Here is a 20731-nt window from a genome sequence, read left to right on the forward strand (position 1 = left end):
ATGAAGATATTCTCTTGTCGCTAACGTAGACAACGTGTCAGCCATTATACCTAACTTTTTGCTTACCAGTTTCATGGAGTGCGCATGCTCGCTGAGAAGTTTGATGTGTGATTGACAGCTGACAAGTTCGGTATCGAAGCAACGGCTGAAAACAAAAATAGCGTTCGGAAGAAAATTAGAACACAGGCTGGCAGATATTTTGATTCGGGGGGAGGGTAAATTGAGTTTTTTTATGTGACAGTCAGAGGAAAATTAATAGTATATTCCGAAAAAGAAATCGTGGAACTATTAAGTTTAAAGTGGAGTAAGTATTGATAAATAAAAGGGAAATATTGCTATAGGCGTTTTAAAAGGAATATTGGAGGAAACACTAATTGAAAGATTTATAGTAGGTTCCGAAAAGAGAATCGTAGAACTATGAATTTTTTTGAAGTGGAAGAGTTAAGACTGTCAATAAGCAGTAGTGGATAAAAGAAGAAATTGCTATTTATGTTCCAAAAGAATGTTCGAGAAAACTCTGATTAGGAAGTTTCATCTCTGTTAAGGACGCCGGATCTAACCATTATTTTTACTGAAAAGAGACAGAATTGAGTTAGGAAGAATTAATGTGTGCCTACATGAGTGATGAGAAAGGATCCTGTGAAAATGAAGAATAAAAGGGCCTTGAGAGAGAGAAACTGGCTATGAACATTTTGTCATTGTGCAAACTAGACTAAAAAGTGTTTAGTCTAGTCTTAAGTATAAGTTTATTTTTAAAAGGCCTCGGATCCAATTAATTCTGTAGTTAGTTATAGTTTTGTAAATTTGTTTTAAGTGTATATATATTTTTGTTTTATAAATTGTGTCTATTTTGTATTTTGGTCTTGAGTCAGTGATTTATTTGGATTCTGAAAGAAATAGTAAAAAAGATGTCATTGCACCAATCGGAGTAAACCCTTGTGCAATAAATAAATATATAGGTACACTCAAAAAATTAAAAATAATTGTTTGAAATACAGAGATTAAATAAAATAAAAAAAATATCCTATATATAAACAATGGCGCAGCCGCTAGGATTAATATTATGATAATATCTCTATATAAAAATTTCTAATTATTAACAGGATCCTACGGAAAAGAAGAACAAATCTTATATCTTCGGAAAAAGGCCTTAACAAAGAAACTGACTATGAATACTCTGTTATTGTATAAATAAACCCGTAATAGAATGAGTCAGAGAATGGGTGATCTCTAAAGTGTAAGTTTATTTTAAAAGGCTTTGGATCCAGTTAATTTTGTAATTGTGTAATTTTATTTATAGTGTATATATTGCTTTTGTTTTATTAAATGTGTATATTTTGAATTTGGTCTTAGTCAGTGATTTTTTTGATTCTGAAAGAAACAGTTAAAAGTTATTGCACCAATCAGAATTGAACCTTTTGCATATATAAATAAACTCGGAAATAGAAGTAATCATTATAGAGAAAATCTCAGAACAAATGCGCATTGATAATAATTAATAAATAAATAATTTCTTTATAACAAATGGCTACAGAGATTTAACTCTTTATAACAACAAATGTGTTGAAGAGGGATTATTTATTAATTAAATTATTTTCAATCCTCATTTGTTATGAGATTTTCTCTATAATGATTATTTCTATTTCCGAGTGTTTTTATATATGCACAAGGGTTCAATTCTAATTGGTGCAATGACTTTTAACTGTTTCTTTCAGAATCCGAAAAATCACTGACTCAAGACCAATATTATACACATTTAATAAAACAAAAACAATATATACACTTCAAATAAAATTAACTAGATCCAAAGCCTTTTAAAATTAAACTTACACTTGATATATCATCATTCTCTCACTCATTGTATTACTGGTTTGTTTAACATATACTTAATCACGTCCACTAGACGCAAAACATTGTTTACACAATAACAAGATGTTCATAGTCAGTTTCTTTGTTAAGGCCTTTTTCCGAAGATATGATTCTCTTCTTCTTTTCTATAGAATCCTTTCTCATCACCCTTATGTAGCACACATTATTCCTCCTGACACTCTGAAGTATAGGTATTCTGAATTCACTGAAGTATAAGTACTCTTACTTGATGCAGTTCAATTTTGTTAATTTTTTGTACCAGCAAAAAAGGTTTCTTCTACTGCTTTATCTAATTTGCTAAATTCCGACGTCCTTAAAACAGATGAAATTTTCCAATCAGCGTTTCCACGTACATTCCTATAAAATGTCAATTGCAATGTTTTCTCTTGTTTACCAATACTTATTTACAGTCTTAACTCCTCCACTTTAAAGGCTCACAGTTCTATGATTCCTTTTTCAGAATCTTCTATTAATATTCTCTCACTGTCACATACAACTAAATAAACTTCGTAAGAACAAAATTCCTCCGTCTGCGTTCTTAACACATTCGCTGCCAATACGAATATACTCATATTTGGTATGTGAGCCTCACAAGCCAACTATGAATATACTCGTATGACACTTACTGCCGGCAACGAGAATACCTGTACTGACCTTGAAAAAGTGAAAGTGCTTGGCGTGCGAAGCATAGCAGCGAAAGTGTGTATACTCGTAGTTGGTATATGAACCTCAAGCCAACTACGAATATACCCGTATGTCGATTACCTCCAGTAACGAGATTACTCGTACTGACCTTGAAAAAGTGAAATTGCTTGGCATGCAGTAACAAACTATGCCCGAGGAGTGTGGCAGTGAACATGTTAAACTTCCATTAGCTCTCTCTTTTTTTCCTCCCATACCTCGATACTGAAAGCTCTCTCTGTCAAACTCCTCGGCGAACATGCACACTCCATGAAAGTGGCATCAATAAGTTAGGTATAATGGCTGATGTGTCGTCTCCATTTGCGTTATGAGAATGTCTTTACAAAACACAGCACTTAATAATTTTAAACTACAATAAAATTTCTGAAAGTAACACAATTATCCAAATCCAGTAAGTACATAATTTTTTTTTAAATGCTTCACATTTCATTTTGACAAAGTAACATCAATAACGGACACATCGAAGTGCTGACAATACTTGTTATGAAACCAAAACTAATAATGTACTAATATTAGCAATTTATAAAAATATTCTTAATTTTAAATTATGATTATTTTTACAACTGCCCTATGTATCCCTTTCAAACACACGTGTGCAATAGTAAGCAGTATCTCTCATGTCAGATCATGTGTCATCTAGAATTGCAGGAAAGAATAAAATGACTCTCATCTGTAAAGAGTATATCAGTCCATTGGTGACTTTTTTTTGGCCAGTTTTTATGGATAAAACACCACGGAAAGCGTGTTCTACGATTAGGCCATCCGGCTACTTGTTGAAGATGTCTTGCCAGTTTATTGAGATATACGCATACCTGTGCATTTGTTGCTATTACCAAAAATTCTGTCTTCATGCTCTGTGGTAGAGCGAGAGCAACCTCTTAGCAAACATCTGGAACACGTTCTGTTGTTTTGAAATGCTTTCCAGAGCCTTGTTACACTATTGTGTGAGATTCCAAACTCTAACAATATCAGTAATTCTGTGGACTTCTTCAAGCTTTCCAATAATTCTTCCCTATCTGAAATCATCTATATGATGTCTTTGACACATTGCAAGACATCTAAGTTTGCAAGTTTATTCCTTCATGAAAAGAGCTTCCTTTAAACACAATTCATTTAGCACAGCCTTTCGCTCAACAGGATAAAAGGCGAAAGGCTTAAATTTTGAGTAGAAAGAAGGTACACATTTAAATTTTCTAATCATGCACAAAAGGGTCAAATGGTAGAAAATTTAAATGTGTACCTTCTTTCTACTCAAAATTTTCAGTTATGCAACTTGTCACAAGCTGATTCGACTGAATTTGAGATTGTAATCTTCAGAAATTGTGTTCATCTTTAAGTTTTAGCCGCCAGTGTAGATAATGAACAGAAGAGAACCATAATCTTAAGTGGCGTTTTCGGTTGAGTGTGCTGTCCTGTGAGTTATGCAACCTGCGCTACAAATTTCGCGTCAATTTTAACTGCTTGCATGGCCTCCGCAGAAAATTTTCGATGGGGGAGGGAACAAAGTTTGGAGACAAATAATTACATTAATAAATTTTTATAATTATTGATGTAATTAAATAATTACATCAGTAAACGTCTATTAGCATTTTTCGATGTAATTATTTGTCGATGTAAGCTATTTTCAGTGTCAATGAAGTGCCCTGTTCATATCATCGAGCCTACTATGGATAGACAGTAAGAACTGTGGACATCCACCTCAGTGAACACAAAAAATATATCCAGCACTTTTGCTATGGCAAGTCGGATCTAGCAGACCATGCTTTGGATACCTCCGCACACAGGATTGATTAGAAAAAAACAAAAATGCTGAACAGAAGCTTTTACAAGTCAGAGAGTTGTTCCGGGAATTAACAGAAGCCTTGAAACATACTCCAAACCTCAACAAGTATGACTGTATAAATCTACCAAAGATTTGGGAGACAGTCATCCTAAGACCAAATTAATATCTTTTTTTTTTTTAAAAAAAAACAAAAAAACTTAGATGCCACCTAATTAGGACTTTAGTCTTTGTGTTGCATGCTACAATTACTCATACTATTCCCACTGTTACACTGGATTGCGGTTGTCTCGCTACTGTAACAAACTTTGTTTGTTTGCTCTGAAGATTCTAGATATAATACCAGCGAAATGTTAGCGTTTAAATTAATAAATAGTTATTTTCTTATCAATCTGTGTCTGTACGGTTAAAATCCAATCAACATGTGTGACAAACACATAAGCCTTTCTCACACTCAATTCCACATTGAATGAAAATCATTAAATAAAACTCAATTTCATTTTAATGGAATATTTTTTATTTTAAATACTTATTTAAAGTTTATACATATGTATCTTTCTTAAAGAAAATAGTGTGTCACTAATATGGCAAAAAGGATCAAATATTCCCACACATATGGGTATTAGTTAAGCCTTCTCAACCATCTATTCTTCAACATTTGCATACGAAAAATCCTTCTCTGCCAACTGCATGTGCGCTAATCTGATAATATTGGGATATTCAATTGTATGCGAAGTTACAGGGTTTTTCTTTTTAACACATTCTGGCCAACGAGCTTTCCAGTATGCATTTAAAGTTGATTGTTTCAATTCTGATAACACCAACTTAGCAAGTTTGTGCAATCCAAAATAGAAAATTTCTTCCACATATCAATAACTGTCAGTAAATTATCCAAAATATATTGGAATGGTCTTCTTATGTAGTAAATTTTGAAGGTAGTAATCACACTCTGGTCTACTGGTTGTATTAAAGATGTTATATTAGGTGGCAGAAAAGAAAATTAAACAGTCGGGTGTTCTAAAACACGATGGCCAGACACATTGTCTATAATCGATGAAGCTTTTAAGTCCAGATTTTTTTCCATCAGATAGCGTTTAACTTCTGAAACAAAACATTGATGGAACCATTCATTAAAAATTTCTTTTGTAACCTAACTGTTTTTTGTTTGTCTTCCAGTGCACCGATAATGTGTTAAAATCCACACCTGCCTTTGTCTGCAGTTTTAGGGGTCAATTAATGAGTAATGGTCTTAATTGCCAATTGTGAGGATAACACAAAGACTTCTGGGAATGATGTGGAGGACACTGACTTATAGAAGTAGGGAGATTCTTCTTCCATTGTATAAGGCTTTGATTAAGGCACACATGGACTACTGCAGACAGATTTGGTCACCTGGTCCAGAGGTGATTGATTAAGATAGTTTCTGATCTTTGGAATGTTGAATATGAGGAAAGGTTGAGAAGATGAAATCTACATAGTCTAGTGGATAGGAGGAAGAGGGTAGATATGATAGAGACCTACAAGTTAGTAAGCGGTTGTTATAGCATCAATGTTGGAGAGGTACTACAGAAAATAGTGGGAGATCAGGGAGAACCAGAGGACATCCCTGGAAGCTGTATAAGGAGGGTGTGAGCAGGGGAGTGAGAAGCAGGTTTTTTGCATGCAGAGTTGTTAATGATTGGAATGCCTTGCCTGAGAGTATGGTGTCTGTAGAGAATTTGAGTGTGTTTAAGGGCGCAGTATGATGAGCTGTGTGTATGATAAAATGACCTCCTAGATGATTCTTTGACTCAGTGGGTCCTTGAGTAATAATATACGATCTCCTGAAGCATAGCAGCAAAATAATAGTCAATTGTGATTTTGCAATATAAGTTCTACTTGGCATTTTTTGTCTAGACAATTGTCTACATTATGTAGTGTAGAGTAATCCCTGATATTTAAAACATCGAGGGAGTTCCCCTAAATTCACTTTTACGTACATATGTACCATTCTAGCAAATAATAATTATAATGGAAATATTCTTTTTAACAGAACTGAATTCAAAGAGAAATTTTAAAAATAAGCAGCATTTGAACTGTGTAAAATCAAAATATACCGTGTAAAAATAGAATTGCTTTTGTTTTCTGAACCGTGTTATTTCGAAATCATGTAAAAAATGGCCGTGTAAAAAGAGAATTGCCTATATTCTTCTTTGAGGACATTTGCCAGTCGAGTCCTGTGACCTGCTGAGTTACTGTCATGTATTGCGATATGGAAAATAATTTTGTTGTGTCACAGCTACATCAGTGACACAACACACATCCGTTGATCCATACAGCAGGTTCTTCAAGAACATTTCACAGATTTCGGAGTGATCAGCCATGTGTGTTTATCACTGTATGGCTGTCTCGTTCACCTGATATGACCCTCGTGACTTCTGGCTCTGGGGATTTCTGGGGATCAGTCCTGACCAGCTGCATTTTGCTATTGAACACACTGTACAAAGGATGTAGTTTGTAGCACACTGGAAAGGGCAGCAAGTTGAACGGTACAGTGGAGAATACATAATAGAAGTAAATAAGAATGTATTATTTATGCTTGTGTCACTTTTCTCCTTACATAAGAAGAAAAATTAGAAAAGGTTATAATCTTATTATTAAAAAATTCTGGATTAGTGCTAGATGTAGAAAGTTTCACTCGGTTATAAGTGAAATTAAATTTGCGAGTTTAATTTCCATTTCCTTCATTGTTACACAGTGATCAGAATTCATTATAAAAATTATGGAGACAACTACCATGTTATAATAAAGCTTCAATTTAATATAAACCAAAATAATCACTCGGCATTTTGACCTTCACATTACGATTAGGTTGTATAGCTCGTTTCTTTGTATATATGTGTATATTTCAGATGATGACCATAATGTGAAGGGTCGAAACATCGAGTGATTATTTTGGTTTATATTAAACTGAAGTTTTACTCTAACATGGTAGTTGTCTCCATAATTTTTATAATGAATTCAATTTCCATTATTAATAGTATGAGTCGTGTTATTATGATGTTTGCTCTGGTGATGGTCAATGGCAGAAATAATCTATTGCAAAAATTGTACACCGGTTGGCAACTCGTATAGGTAAATATGACCTCTCTCCATTGCTTCTGCCTTAGTATCACCACTCTGGGTGATACAAAAGCAGAAGTATCCTCCCACTGACAAGACCTCAATAAAGGTTGAAACCGGTCTGGGTAGTGGCCCTTACCTTAATGCATAGCAGTATACATGTCTACAAGGAGATCTGCTTTGAATTATGGGAGATACTGAGACAAGGAGTAATGAAAGCTTGGTCCACCTTTGCTCTGAGTTGCCAAGGGATGTTCTACCTTACCTCAGTCCTGAAGATATTTTCAGGTGCAAAGTTTGTTTGCTTACACTTGGGCAAAGGATTAAACTAAATTTATTATAGTCTAACCAAGTGCAAAATAAACTTCCAGCATCTTTCTCTAAATCCAGAGTAATTTAACAATAAGGTGGTACACCGGTTGGCAACTCGTATATTTAAATATGACCTCTTTCCATTGCTTCTGCCGTAGTATCACCACTCTGGGTCTGCCTCCAATTGACGAGAACTCAATACAGGTCGAAACCGGTCTGGGTAGTGACTTCCCTTAATGCATAGCAGTATACAGGGGGTGCTTAAGGGTCAAAGCTGCATAACTGAGGGGAGACTTCCACATAGCCTTTAAGGGAATGCAGAGAACCAACCAGGGCTTCTGACCTAATGCCTAATCCTCGCCTTCTTGTGTTGCACCCTGTTGGGTATCTACCTGGATACTGAACGAACGAGGATAGGCTGGCAATTTGGGATTTAGCCGACTAAATTGTCTTCTTATTGCATAAACCAATATAGAAAATGATGGTACAACACGACAAAATTTCATGCTGGCTGGGGCGTCGCCCGGTTAAACAAGGCTCCCGTTGTTTTCGCCAGGGAACCAGGGCGAACAGCGAAAACTCAGCAACTTGAACAAATCTGAAAGCACACCCCAACTCAACATCACCAGAGTTAAAGATCAGTACTATCAACATGAGAAGCCTGAATGGCAAAGAAATGGAGCTTGCTGAAGAATTAGATAAGTACTATCTAATTCTTCATATTATAAGACAAAAACTGGTAAGATCTTTCTGAGCAATAAATACAAAGCATTATATTCAGGAAATGACCAAGGAAAAGAAGGAGTAGCCATAGTATTCAAAACAAAATACGAGGCTAATCTTCTTGAATGGCAGGCAATTTCAATGATGTGGCTAAATATCAGAAAGGGGAACTGGACAGTGAGACTTATTCGTGCCTGTGGTCCCACAGAAGGTTCTACTAAGGTAGAAGTGGAGGAATTTTTTGATGCGTTAGAAAAAGCAGTTGACACAATGAAAAAGAAAAAGTTAGTCTTTGATGGGGATGTAAATAGCAGACTAGGAAATGATTGTTAGACATACAAAAATATTTTGGGAAAATTTGGAGAAAAGAGCAAAGCTAATAATAATGGCAAATACCTGTTGGATTTCTGCTTAGACGATAGGAATATAAGATCTGATAATGTTGGAGTCTTGACAAGTAACAGACTGATTTGGAGGAAAAGTGTAGATAGGAAGTTAGTAATGATATAAATTTTTCATGTAGTGCTATCATATCCTGTACACTCCTTGAGGGTACATGTCAGGAATTTGATGATGATGATGTCTGCAAGGAGATATGCTTTGCATTATGAGAGATACTGAGACAAGGAGTGATGAGAACTTGTTGCACCTTTGCTCCGAGTTGCCAAGGATTGTTGTTAAACTTTGATAAGTCTAGAATACTAAGATTCCACTTATCATCGTTTAACAGGCAAATACCCTATAAGAAATTTTAACATATGCTTGTTTCTAAGTATGTGTTGTTGTGCTCTTTGTATAATATTGAATACATTAGTTTAAAAAGAAAAGAATTGTGAAATAACCCAAGGAGACATTATTTACTTAATAAAAGAAAAAATATATATATATGAGAAAAAATGCCTATGATAAGTGTAAGTTAATAATAGTGATTTAGCGTTGATATTACCTTTGATGTAAAATAACCTTCAAGAGGAACAGCAAAGATAATCTCTGAACAAAAGCTCAACGTTCGGGGACGAGCAGACAGTTGCCTCTGGCACATGAAGAAAACAAGCTGAGAGAGAACGGTGTTGTGAGGTCAGACCCATGTGACGAAGATCCTACATGCCAGGTGAACGACCTAAATTGCGGAATGCCGGTAGGGAGGAGATATAAAAGGGTTAGGACTCCCCCCCCCCTCTTCTCTTTTCGTTTCCCTTCATTGTTGACCGGTTCTCTTGGTGCTGGGTGTTCGTTGACTGGACGGTTGCAGGAGCAACTCCATTCCTGAGCGCTCGGACGATGTTTCTGCTGGAAACCTAGTTACGGACTCCCGGGAAGCAGCAGCAGGCCATGCCGTTGGAAGAAATACACGTCCCGAAGGCTGTGACCGACGTGGTCATGATAAGATCGCTTGAGCATATCGATGATCGGAGAATTCTAGGCCCTGAGACAGATTGAGAGTATCGAAGGAATGTCCAATTGAAAAAAAGACAAACTGGTGATGATGCAGCAAGAGTGAGGAACTATCATGTGTGGATAAGTAGAAAATTTTTCTTTGTTTAAAGTTTATTTTTCACTTGGTTAGAGTATAATAAATTTAGTTTAATCCTTTATCCGAGTGTGAGCAAACAAAGTTTGCACCTGAAAGTATCTTCAGGACTAGGGTAAGGTGGTACAATACCAGGGCAACTCATTGCAAAGGTGGAGCAAGCTACCAACCCTCCTGTCTCAGTATCTCCTATAATGCATAACACATCTCCTTGCGGATATGTCTAATGTTCTGCATTAAGGGAAGAGCCACTACCCAGACTAGTTTCGACCTTTATTGAGGTCTCTTCAGTGGGAGCCAAGCCCAAGCCTCAGCTTGGGCCTGGCTTTTCCAGATCGACAAAACTTAAATACAGATTTTTGTTATATTCCCACGCTTTCTCGACTATTTGTCGTAAAGTGAAGATGTGATCCTGGCAGCCTCTATTTGGCCTGAATCCAGCTTGTTCTTCACCAAGCTTTTCGTCCACAATTCTTCTCAACCGTTTCTCAAGTATACTTGCATAGATCTTGCCAGGAACATTCAGTAGGGAAATACCTCTGTATTTCTCACATGCAGTTTTATTTCCCTTTTTTTTATATGGGTACTATGAGAGCTCTACTCCAATCATCGGGAATTCGTCCCTCTGTCCAGGCTTTCTGAACTATGCAGTGCAGTGCAGTGCAGCCACTGTAAGACTCTTATACCACCATACTTCAGCATTTCTGGTCGAATATCATCTACTCCTGCTGCCTTTCCACATTTCAAGCCTTTGAAGGCTTTTTCTACTTCAAGTATGGATATGTATTCCTGACTGCATGCCTGGTCAGTATTTTTTATCACTGTGCTGTCATCACTGCTTGTTTCATTTAGCAGTTTTTCAAAGTAATTACTCCATACTTCAAGGATATCTTTTTCTCCTGTTTTCATGTCACCTTTATCATCTCTAATTCCTTTTATAGCACTCTTTCCTCCATTCTTAAGCTTCTTCAACAACCTCCAGAATTTTGCCACCCTCTTGATATTTATTTTCTATATTCTTGCCAAAGTCCTCCCATGACTTTTGTTTAGCTAGTTTTACACAGTGTTTAACATTCTTGCATTTGTCTCTATATTCTCTAAGAGCACAAGCTGACGTATTTGACAGGAACTTTTGGTATGCTTTCTTCTTTTCCTTCACTGCGTCTTTAACTTCCTGTGTCCACCAGGGAGTTCTGATTTTTTTTATCCTTACAGATAACCTCACCACATGCCTCTATGGCAGAATCAATCAATGTTTTCTTCAGAGTTTGCCACTGAATCTCCAAGGTTTGATTCATTGAGAAACTATAAAATTTAAATACTACCTTACCTCAGTCCTGAAGATATTTTCAGGTGCAAACTTTGTTTGCTTACACTTGGATAAAGGATTAAACTAAATTTATTATATTCTAACCAAGTGCAAAATACTTCCCAGAAACTTCCAGCAAAAATAGTATCTGTTATTTATTTGCATGAATGTTTTTATTATAAAAAATTCAGAAAAAATAAGTGAGTAAATAATTTTTGAGGTTGTATTCTTGTTAGAACAAATACCACATGAAAAGTATAAAATACTCCACATAAAATTCAGATATCTTCTCTGATCATCAGTGCTTTTAACTGCAGATTTCATTTAATCAAAAAAGCATGTGTTCTCATAAAAGATCTTTAGATTCATATGATATATGTGAAAAAGAAATAATACATGGTAAATATGGGAATGCTGTAGACAGATTTGCAGGTAGGTACTTCTTTATAAAAGTAAGTTATTTTAATTTTTTTACAAATTATGATATTTATAATATCATAAATATAGATATTCTACAAAAGTAGAATACAAAATAGCTTACAAATCATAGCAGTATGAATATTTTTTTAGAGAAAGCAAAAAAAAAAGGTGAAGTCATAGCAGAAATCATTACATTATGTTTCTGTCATCATCATCATGTCAATTCACCTTGGTCTTCATGTTTAACATAAAATACAGTTCAAAATATTGCAATATTCATTACATATTTAGTCATAATGGAATGCTTTTTATCAGTGGTGCATGCACTGTGGACAATAAAGTTTGTGACTTAGACGTTCCTGTCCTTTCTACCTTCGAGAAGTTTTTTTTTTTTATTGTGGATTAAACTGAAACTGTGGATTATGCTTTTAAACAACACAGAATCTTTGCCATCAGAAACTTACTTGAAGTTCATTAGCATCGGTCAACTGGCAGTCTGCTTTGTTGGGTCATGGCCTGTAATGTGGAATGAACTCTTATCTGGTCAGTGGAAAGAACTTTACATTTTACATAATTGTGGTTTTCTGTGATTATTCTTCTATCAAAAAAATAAATAAATAAAAAACATTTAAAATTTGAATCTTATCTTATAAATTAGTTTTCTTTCTTTCCTTTAAATTTCTTGAAATTTAAAATCCTTTAAATTTTGTTTTATTAAAAAGAAAAAGGAACATGAGTTGGTTTTTCTTTTTCCCTTGTGCTTATAATATTTGTAGGAAAACTTTCTGAGAAGGAAGGTGGTGTATGGTTGGGTGAAGGAAGATAAAGATATTGCTTTTAACATACTCGTTATTAGATTGGAAATATTGGTAATACTGTTCTGAGATTGATACTTTTCATATTTGCATCATTAAAAATGACTAAATTATCATATTAACCTTATATATGTAAATATATGGTTCTTGGATAAATGTTATATTTAGGATCACAAACATGAAGAAAAGGAAGGAAAACAGGAAAGCCCTAGTAAAGAAATAAGTGATATAGCAGCAGCAGCAGAAAGCTTTCAGCCTAAAGGCAACACCTTATCAACTACTCAGGTTAGTTGAACAAATTTTTTTGTCTTGATCTTTAAGCTTATAGTAGCTTTATATACATCATTGCTTGATCAAGATCATTATTAAAACATTTGCTAATTAGGAATGTTTTGGTGCAACTAAATAAAATTTGAATATAATAATTTAGATGTTGGAACATCTCACTGAATAACAGTTTAAAAATCAGATGGAATATGAGATTGTGAAGAGATTACTTTTTATTTTTATTCATCTCTATAAAGATTTCTTATTCCGATTGGTGCAGTGACTTTTAACTGTTTCTTTTAGAATCTGGAAAATCAGTGACTCAAGACCAAATACAAAAAAAATACACATTTAATAAAATTGAAACATTATATACACTTTAAATAAAATTACATAGCTACAAAATACTGGATCCAAAGTCTTCTAAAATAAATCTACACTTCAGAGATTTTCTTATCCAAAAATATTAAAATCACCCATTCTCTGACTCAATCTATTACTGGATTGTTTGATATATACTTAATCATGTCTACCAGACTAATCACCTTGCTTTCATAATAACAAAATATTCATAGTTAGTTTCTTTGTTAGACCCTTTTTTGAAAATATTTACATTTTCAGAAAAAATTTTATTTTTTGTACCAGAGGAAAAAAGCTTCTTCTACTACTTCATAGACAACTTATCAAGTTGAGCGAATTCTGTCGCCTTTTCCAGTAGAAATAACAAATAGATTCAGCATTCTTAAGACAGATGAAACTTTCCAATCAGCGTTTCCTCGAACATTTAACTAGAACATCGACTTGAATATCGTCTTTTATTTACTAAATACTTTTTGAGAGTTTCAACACCTCCAATTCAAAGACACAGTTCTATGATTCCTTTTCGGAATCTTCTATTAATATTTTTCTGTCATGAAAAACTTAAAAATTTCTTACAAAATTTCTCTGGTGTGCATTCTTAAACTTTCATTCTCTCTCTTGTTTTTCCTTGTTAACTCAATACCGAACATTCTGTGAGCTGTCAATCACCCATCAAACTCCTTGGCATGCATGCACACTCCATGTAAAATGGCAAGTGTGAAGTTTCTAATAATGGCTGACTATTAGAATTTATTAGAATTTTTCTAATAATTCTCTGTTAGTAACAAGAGAATGTCTTCACAAAACAAACAAATATTTCAACACTTGACAATTTTAAATTACAATAACAAGGATTGAAAATAACATAATTATCAGAAACTAGTAAGTACATCAAAATTTCAAATGCTTTACATTTCATTTTGAGCATAATAATGTCAATAACGAGCACATCGCAAGTGCCAATATATGTGTTATGAAACCAAAACTAATAATATACTAGCATAAAGAATTTGTAAAAATATTCATAATGTTAAATTATGATTATTTTTACAAGATTATATAGAAGTATTACTTTCTCCACTCCATATGCAACTAGAAAGAGTTGAAATGTGATATTGATGACTATTACAATTGTCTCCTTCTGCAGTGATCCCAGACCTGAGAAAGGGCTTCTTTAAGTCCTTACTCATGACTGGATACCTTTCTGCCCTTTTACACATCACACATATATGCTTATTGCATCACAAGAAGAACACTATTCTCACATGATTGCATACTACACCATTGGCCATCTGCAAGGACATACTCTCCCCCCCTTCCCCCCACAAAAAAATAATAAAAATTCTACCTGTTATAAACTGAAAAGTTTCACTTTATACCAGTCCTTTACTACGTAGTATGTTTTTATCGTATCTCTTCTCCCCTTTCTATTTCACAAATGCCAAAGACAACATTCCCTCAATCTGTCTTCATATGCGCATCAATTTATTAGCTTGGTTATCTGCTTATTGATAATTTTCACTGTCCTCCACATATTTATGGTATTAAGCTAACCTTTATCTGTACTCAATAGGTCCAGATGCTTTAGATTGTTCTGTAATCTACAGCATCTCTTGCTATTACAAACTTTTCAGTTTTGGGCATACAGGAAGAACCACCAATATCCTCTTGAGGAACACAGATGCACATTACTGACTTCAATGTTGGGCTATGGTGGTGGGGAGGAATCCATATATATATATATATATATATATATATCATCATCATCATCAAATTCCTGCCATGTACCCTCAAGGGGTGTACAGGATATGACAGTACTATATGAAAAAATTACATCATTACTAACTTCCTATCTACAATTTTCCTCCAAATCAGTCTGTTACTTGTCAAGACTCCAACATTATCAGATCTTATATTTCTATCGTCTAAGGCACTTTGTACCGTATCAATCCACCTACATCTTGGTCTTCCTCTGGGTCGTTTTCCTGCCAACCTGGCAGAGAACACTTGTTTTGCTGATCTTTCCTCTCCCATTCTATTTAAGTGACCATACCATCTGAGATTAGCTCTGCTAACGCATTCCTGGATGCTGACAATGTCAAGTTCTTTCCTAATATCCTCATTTTTAATATGATATTGCCATTGATGCCATCTGTTCACGCCTCTAATCTTTCTCAGGACTCTCATATCTGCGGTCTCTAGTCTTTGGTCAAGTGTTTTACTTCTGACCCAGCTCTCAGATCCATAAGTTAAAATTGGTTTGAACACTGTCTTGTATACAGCTAATTTAGTGTTCCGACTAATTTCTTTCTTATTCCATATGCATTTATTCAATTGACTTCCCACGATACCAGCTTTGCTGATTCTGTTGTCTATTTCTATATTTAGTTTACCATCTTCAGTAAAAATTGTGCCTAAGTAGCTGAAATGTTTTACTTGTTCCACAGGTTCTCCATTCACAACACAGTTGACATTTTCAATGATTCTGACTGTTTTCATTGTCTTTGTCTTTTTATTACTGACCTTCATACCATATCTATTACAACAGCTATTCAATTTAGTCAGAGAATCTTGCAGACTTGTAGCGGATTTATTTAGAAGTATAACATCATCCGCATAAAGCAAAGAGCTGACATTAACATCTCCAATTTTGATATCAGGTTTAATACCACATTCCTTCATAATGTGATCCATATAGATAATGAATAACAGAGGGGATAATGTACATCCTTGTCTCACACCAGATTTAACATTAAACCATCTTCCTGTACTTCCTTCAATTCTAACTGCTGACTCACATCTCAAATAAAGACTAAGTATTGCTTGATATAATGCCCCATCGACACCATATAACTGCAGCGTATTGAATAGCTTCTCTCTTGGCACCTTGTCATATGCCTTTTCCAAATCGACAAAACTTAAATACAGATCTTTGTTATATTCCCATGCTTTCTCGACTATTTGTCGTAAAGTGAAGATCTGATCTTGACAGCCTCTATTTGGCCTGAATCCAGCTTGTTCTTCACCAAGCTTTTCTTCCACAATTCTTCTCAACCATTTCTCAAGTATACTTGCATAGATCTTGCCAGGAACACTCAGTAGTAGGGAAATACCTCTGTAATTCTCACATTCAGTTTTATTTCTCTTTTTATATATGGTTACTATGAGAGCTCTACTCCAATCATCGGGAATTCGTCCCTCTGTCCAGGCTTTCTGAACTATGCAGTGCAGCCACTGTAAGACTCTTATACCACCATACTTCAGCATTTCTGGTTGAATATCATCTACTCCTGCTGCCTTTCCACATTTCAAGCCTTTGATGGCTTTTTCTACTTCAAGTATGGATATGTATTCCTGACTGCATGCCTGGTCAGTGTTTTTTATCACTGTGCTGTCATCACTGCTTGTTTCATTTAGCAGTTTTTCAAAGTAATTACTCCATACTTCAAGGATATCTTTTTCTCCTGTTTTCATTTCACCTTTATCATCTCTAATTCCTTTTACAGCACTCTTTCCTCCATTCCTAAGCTTCTTCAACAACCTCCAGAATATTTTGCCACCTTTTTGATATTTATTTTCTATATTCTTGCCAAAGTCCTCCCATGACTTTTGTTTAGCTAGTTTTACATACTGTTTAGCTTTCTTACATTTGTCTCTGTATTCTGTAAGAGTAAAAGCTGACTTATTTGCCAGGAACTTTTGATATGCTTTCTTCTTTTCCTTCACTGCCTCTTTAACTTCCTGTGTCCACCAGGGAGTTCTGATTTTTTTATCCTTGCACACAACCTCACCACATGCCTCTCTGGCAGAATCAATCAATGTTTCCTTCAGAGTTTGCCACTGAATCTCCAAGGTTTGATTCCTGTTCTCAAACACTTTCATTTTCTTTTCAATAATATTTCTGTATTTTAGTCTACAGTTCACATCTGAGAGCTGCTCAACTTTTATTCGCTTTAAAACTTTCTTACATGTTATTCTTTTCAATATGAAATTCAATTTTATCCTGCTCAAGACTAAATAGTGATCACTTCCAATTTCAAATCCTCTTTACGCTCTGGTGTCCTGCACCAGGGAGAAAACATCATTATCAACAATAACATAGTCAATGAGACTTTTCTTATTCCTAGCCTCTTCTCTCCATGTGAATTTGTGCACATTTTTATGTTGGAACATGGTGTTAGTAATAACCAGTCCATGTCCTGAGCAGAAATCCAACAGATATTTGCCATTATTATTAGCTTTGCTCTTTTCTCCAAATTTTCCCAAAATATTTTTGTATGTCTCACAATCATTTCCTACTCTGCTATTTAGATCCCCAACAAGGACCAACTTTTCCTTTTTCATTGTGTCAGTTGCTTTTTCTAAAGCCTCAAAAAATTCCTCCACTTCTACCTTAGTAGAACCTTCTGTGGGACCATAGGCACAAATAAGTCTCATTGTCCAGATTCGAGTGCAATAAAAATGAATTTGGTCTATTAAAATAATGTATAATTAAATAAAAAAGTGCAAGTTAAATTTTCATTAATTATTTTTTTTTTTATCGAATGTGATAAAATTACTTTCTGAAAAGAAATTTTTTAATTTTTACACTTAGACTCAACATTTAGTCTAGACTTTGCTTTTGACTCATCATGTCTCAAAACGCCGAGTCTTCACAAATCCTACTCATGTTTTAATTTAAGTTCTTATTGGAATGATTTTGCCTCTTTCATCAACATGCTATCCGAGAAGTCCATCCCATCATCCCTATGTTGTGAAAACCATTCCATCGTCAATTGGGCATGCTGAGTTCTCTTACATTTTTAATTATTTTTCTAATACCCATTTGCTTTTTTGGAATTACTTTTTGCAAAAAAAATTCTCGTATCGGTTTGTGCTTACTCTGGAGTCCAGAGTATTGACCTTGCTCAGAAATCAGGTGAATGGGATCATGCTCAGAAGCCCTAGTTAAGGTTAAATAGAAACAAAATAATCTAAGAATCCTTCAGAACAAAGAGATTAAAGACCACATTCAGCACCATCTATGTTAACCCAGGCCTAGCCTGTCTGTTGTGGGAATATTGAGTGCTCTCTCTTGTCTTAATTTTGTTTGGAATAAGGAATGTGTGGACCAACTGTGACTTGAAAATTTACATTCAGTCTTTTAACTTACATTCCAGGCTTTGTATGTGCATATAAGTTCAATATCAGTATCTGTGTTTTGACTCATTAAATTTGTCACAACCAAGAGTTCTTTGAAAACCTATTTAATTCTCTAATTATGAGAATTAATCCTATCTGCATGTGGTTGTCAGTTGCTTCTTCTGGCTGTGTTTGCACTACATAATAATTCAGATGGCATGGTCTGTAAATTGAATGCTCAGTGATTTGAATACCACTCTCCTAGAACCAGTTCTCAGAAATGAAACTGAATGTAGAATTAGAGTAACTGCCCTCTGAGTGCTCCACATAAGATTTATGCAAGCATACTTCAGAAGAGGGTAAGAAAAATTGTGTAAATTGGGAAACTCGAGGCAGAAAAAGCTGGGCTCAAGCTGATTAGGACTACAAGGACCAGATTTCACTTTAAGACAGCTAAGAAATCATAGGAATATAAAACGGATCTGGGCAAGGTACAAGATGCCTAGAGTTATGATTATTGATTTTGGTTCGAGGATACATAGTGGTTGGTCTGCAAATTTAGTGCTCCTGTAAAGTTGGTGATTTTTGTCTGTTTTTATTGTGTTTTCTCTTAGAAAATTAGTGTTTTGTAGTATACTAGTGTAGATTTTAGTGTTTTATAGTGTATTTAGTATTTATCATATATTTTTATTAAGATATTTTAAACTATTTAGATATTTTAATATTTAGTATACGTTTAAAATGGTGCCAAAAAAGGGCAAGAAAGGTAATGCTAAAAAAAGCACCACAGGCAAGAAAGTTAGTCCTTCCAACGAGGTTATTGTGCACATGGAGGAGGTTAACAAAAATGAATTAACCACCAAAATAGCAAAGTTGAAGCAGAGCATCATCAGAGACAATGCTGGAATTGCAAAAATTTGAGAGACATTTAAATGAGCATAGGGAGAAAGAAAAATAAACAGGAAAATAAGAAACAACAAAGCAAGGAAACAGCTAAGTCAGGAAATAACAAAAATCAGGTAAGTGACGTTGTTAGTAAAAAGAAAGAAGTTATTTGGTATGGTGACTCTATAATAAAACATGCTATAGAGAGAGAGTTATAACATAGAGTTTTCCTGGAGGGAAAATTAAAAATATAACTCAAGTAATTCATAAACAGAAAAGAAAAGTAAACGAAATTGTAGTTGTAGTAGGTACAAACGATTTAACTGGCGATAAGTTCAGTATGAGAGAGGATATGAAAGGGTTGCTGGAAGAAGCGAGTGAGAAAGTGAAAATCGTTAGTATTTTACCTCGCTATAATAAAAATGAATTAAAAAGAAGGGCTATGATGGCAAACGATTAGATGCGTAGGCTGTGTAAAAGTAATGGATGTGAGTCTTTGGATGTGTGGAGTGAGTTTGAGGGAAGATTGGATTTCTATAAGAGGGATGGCCTACTGAATACGTTTGGTATCAGTTGTTTGAAAAAACTAATAACTGGTATGAGACCTAACACAGAGAGTTAGGGAAACTAAATTCTAAAGGGAGGAATGGTGTGAATGTGAGTGTAAGAGCGACAATGGTATATAACTGTGTTAATGATGGGAATGGGCTTTGTCATGGAAATGTTGATGAGGTGAGAACAATTTCAGGTGTGTGTTTGTCTGGTTTGGATCCATCATATGTGTGCAAAGATGTCTACATGTGTAAGGCATTAGAGCAGAATAGAGATCTGCAAGTTGTCCAACTGTGTCATGCAGACTGCAAACAAGAGTATACAAAATAAAATGCAGGTAGTGTAAAACTCGATGTAGCTTAAAAATACCAAAGCACTTTACATTGATTTTTACAGAGGTCAAGTCTCATGAGAACTGTTATAAAAATAACTTTTTTGTCTCTATGTGTTTTATTAATGTAAATAACCCTATGGGAATTGATTGTATTTATCGTTTTAACTAAAGTTTCTGGAATGTCAAAAACAAAGGCAATGCTTTGCCATCGGAACTTTGTATAATAGCTATGTGTAAGAGCACAAGAAAGTTGTTTACAATTAAGTGTCCGAGAAAGTTGTTTGTAAGCTCTGCGCATGAACACCTTCAAAGCTAGTATCAAAGAGGTCTGCTACTTTCAGAGAAGTTTCTGCTGCCTGACAAGACAAAGGAAAAAAAGTGCACGTAGGAGAAAAAAGAATGCGCTGGCCTTAACAAAAGGATCAAGGAGAACTGCTGATTTCTTCGAGGGTTTACAACCCTTGGTGCGAGGTCCCGATAAGGCGAAAATAAACATTAGGGGCGGTTTCCAGCAGAGAACCAGAGGCAGTTAAGAAGAGGCGAGGTCCAGTTGCTGATAGAGGGGGAAGCGAGATCCAACTGCCAAGAGAGCAGAGCCAAGATCCAATTACCGAAGCAGGAGAGGTAAAGCGCTGTTACCGAAGAGAGC

The 20731-nt window shown here is 34.9% G+C and overlaps 1 protein-coding gene across 1 annotated transcript in view; it reads left to right on the forward strand.

Moving 5' to 3' along the window:
• The window catches only part of LOC150108900 (chromatin remodeling protein domino-like), a 731915-nt gene that overhangs the window by 209925 nt on the left and 501259 nt on the right, over positions 1–20731 (forward strand). Inside the window, exon 13 of the mRNA XM_090410792.1 lies at positions 12732–12848. Coding sequence (XP_090266918.1) covers positions 12732–12848 — 117 coding nt within the window. The remainder of the gene's footprint in view (positions 1–12731; positions 12849–20731) is intronic.

Source organism: Typopeltis vanoorti, chromosome 2 (assembly GCF_054136105.1).
Source record: "Typopeltis vanoorti isolate ZY-2024b chromosome 2, IOZ_Tvanoo_1.0, whole genome shotgun sequence".
Classification (NCBI taxonomy): domain Eukaryota; kingdom Metazoa; phylum Arthropoda; class Arachnida; order Uropygi; family Thelyphonidae; genus Typopeltis; species Typopeltis vanoorti.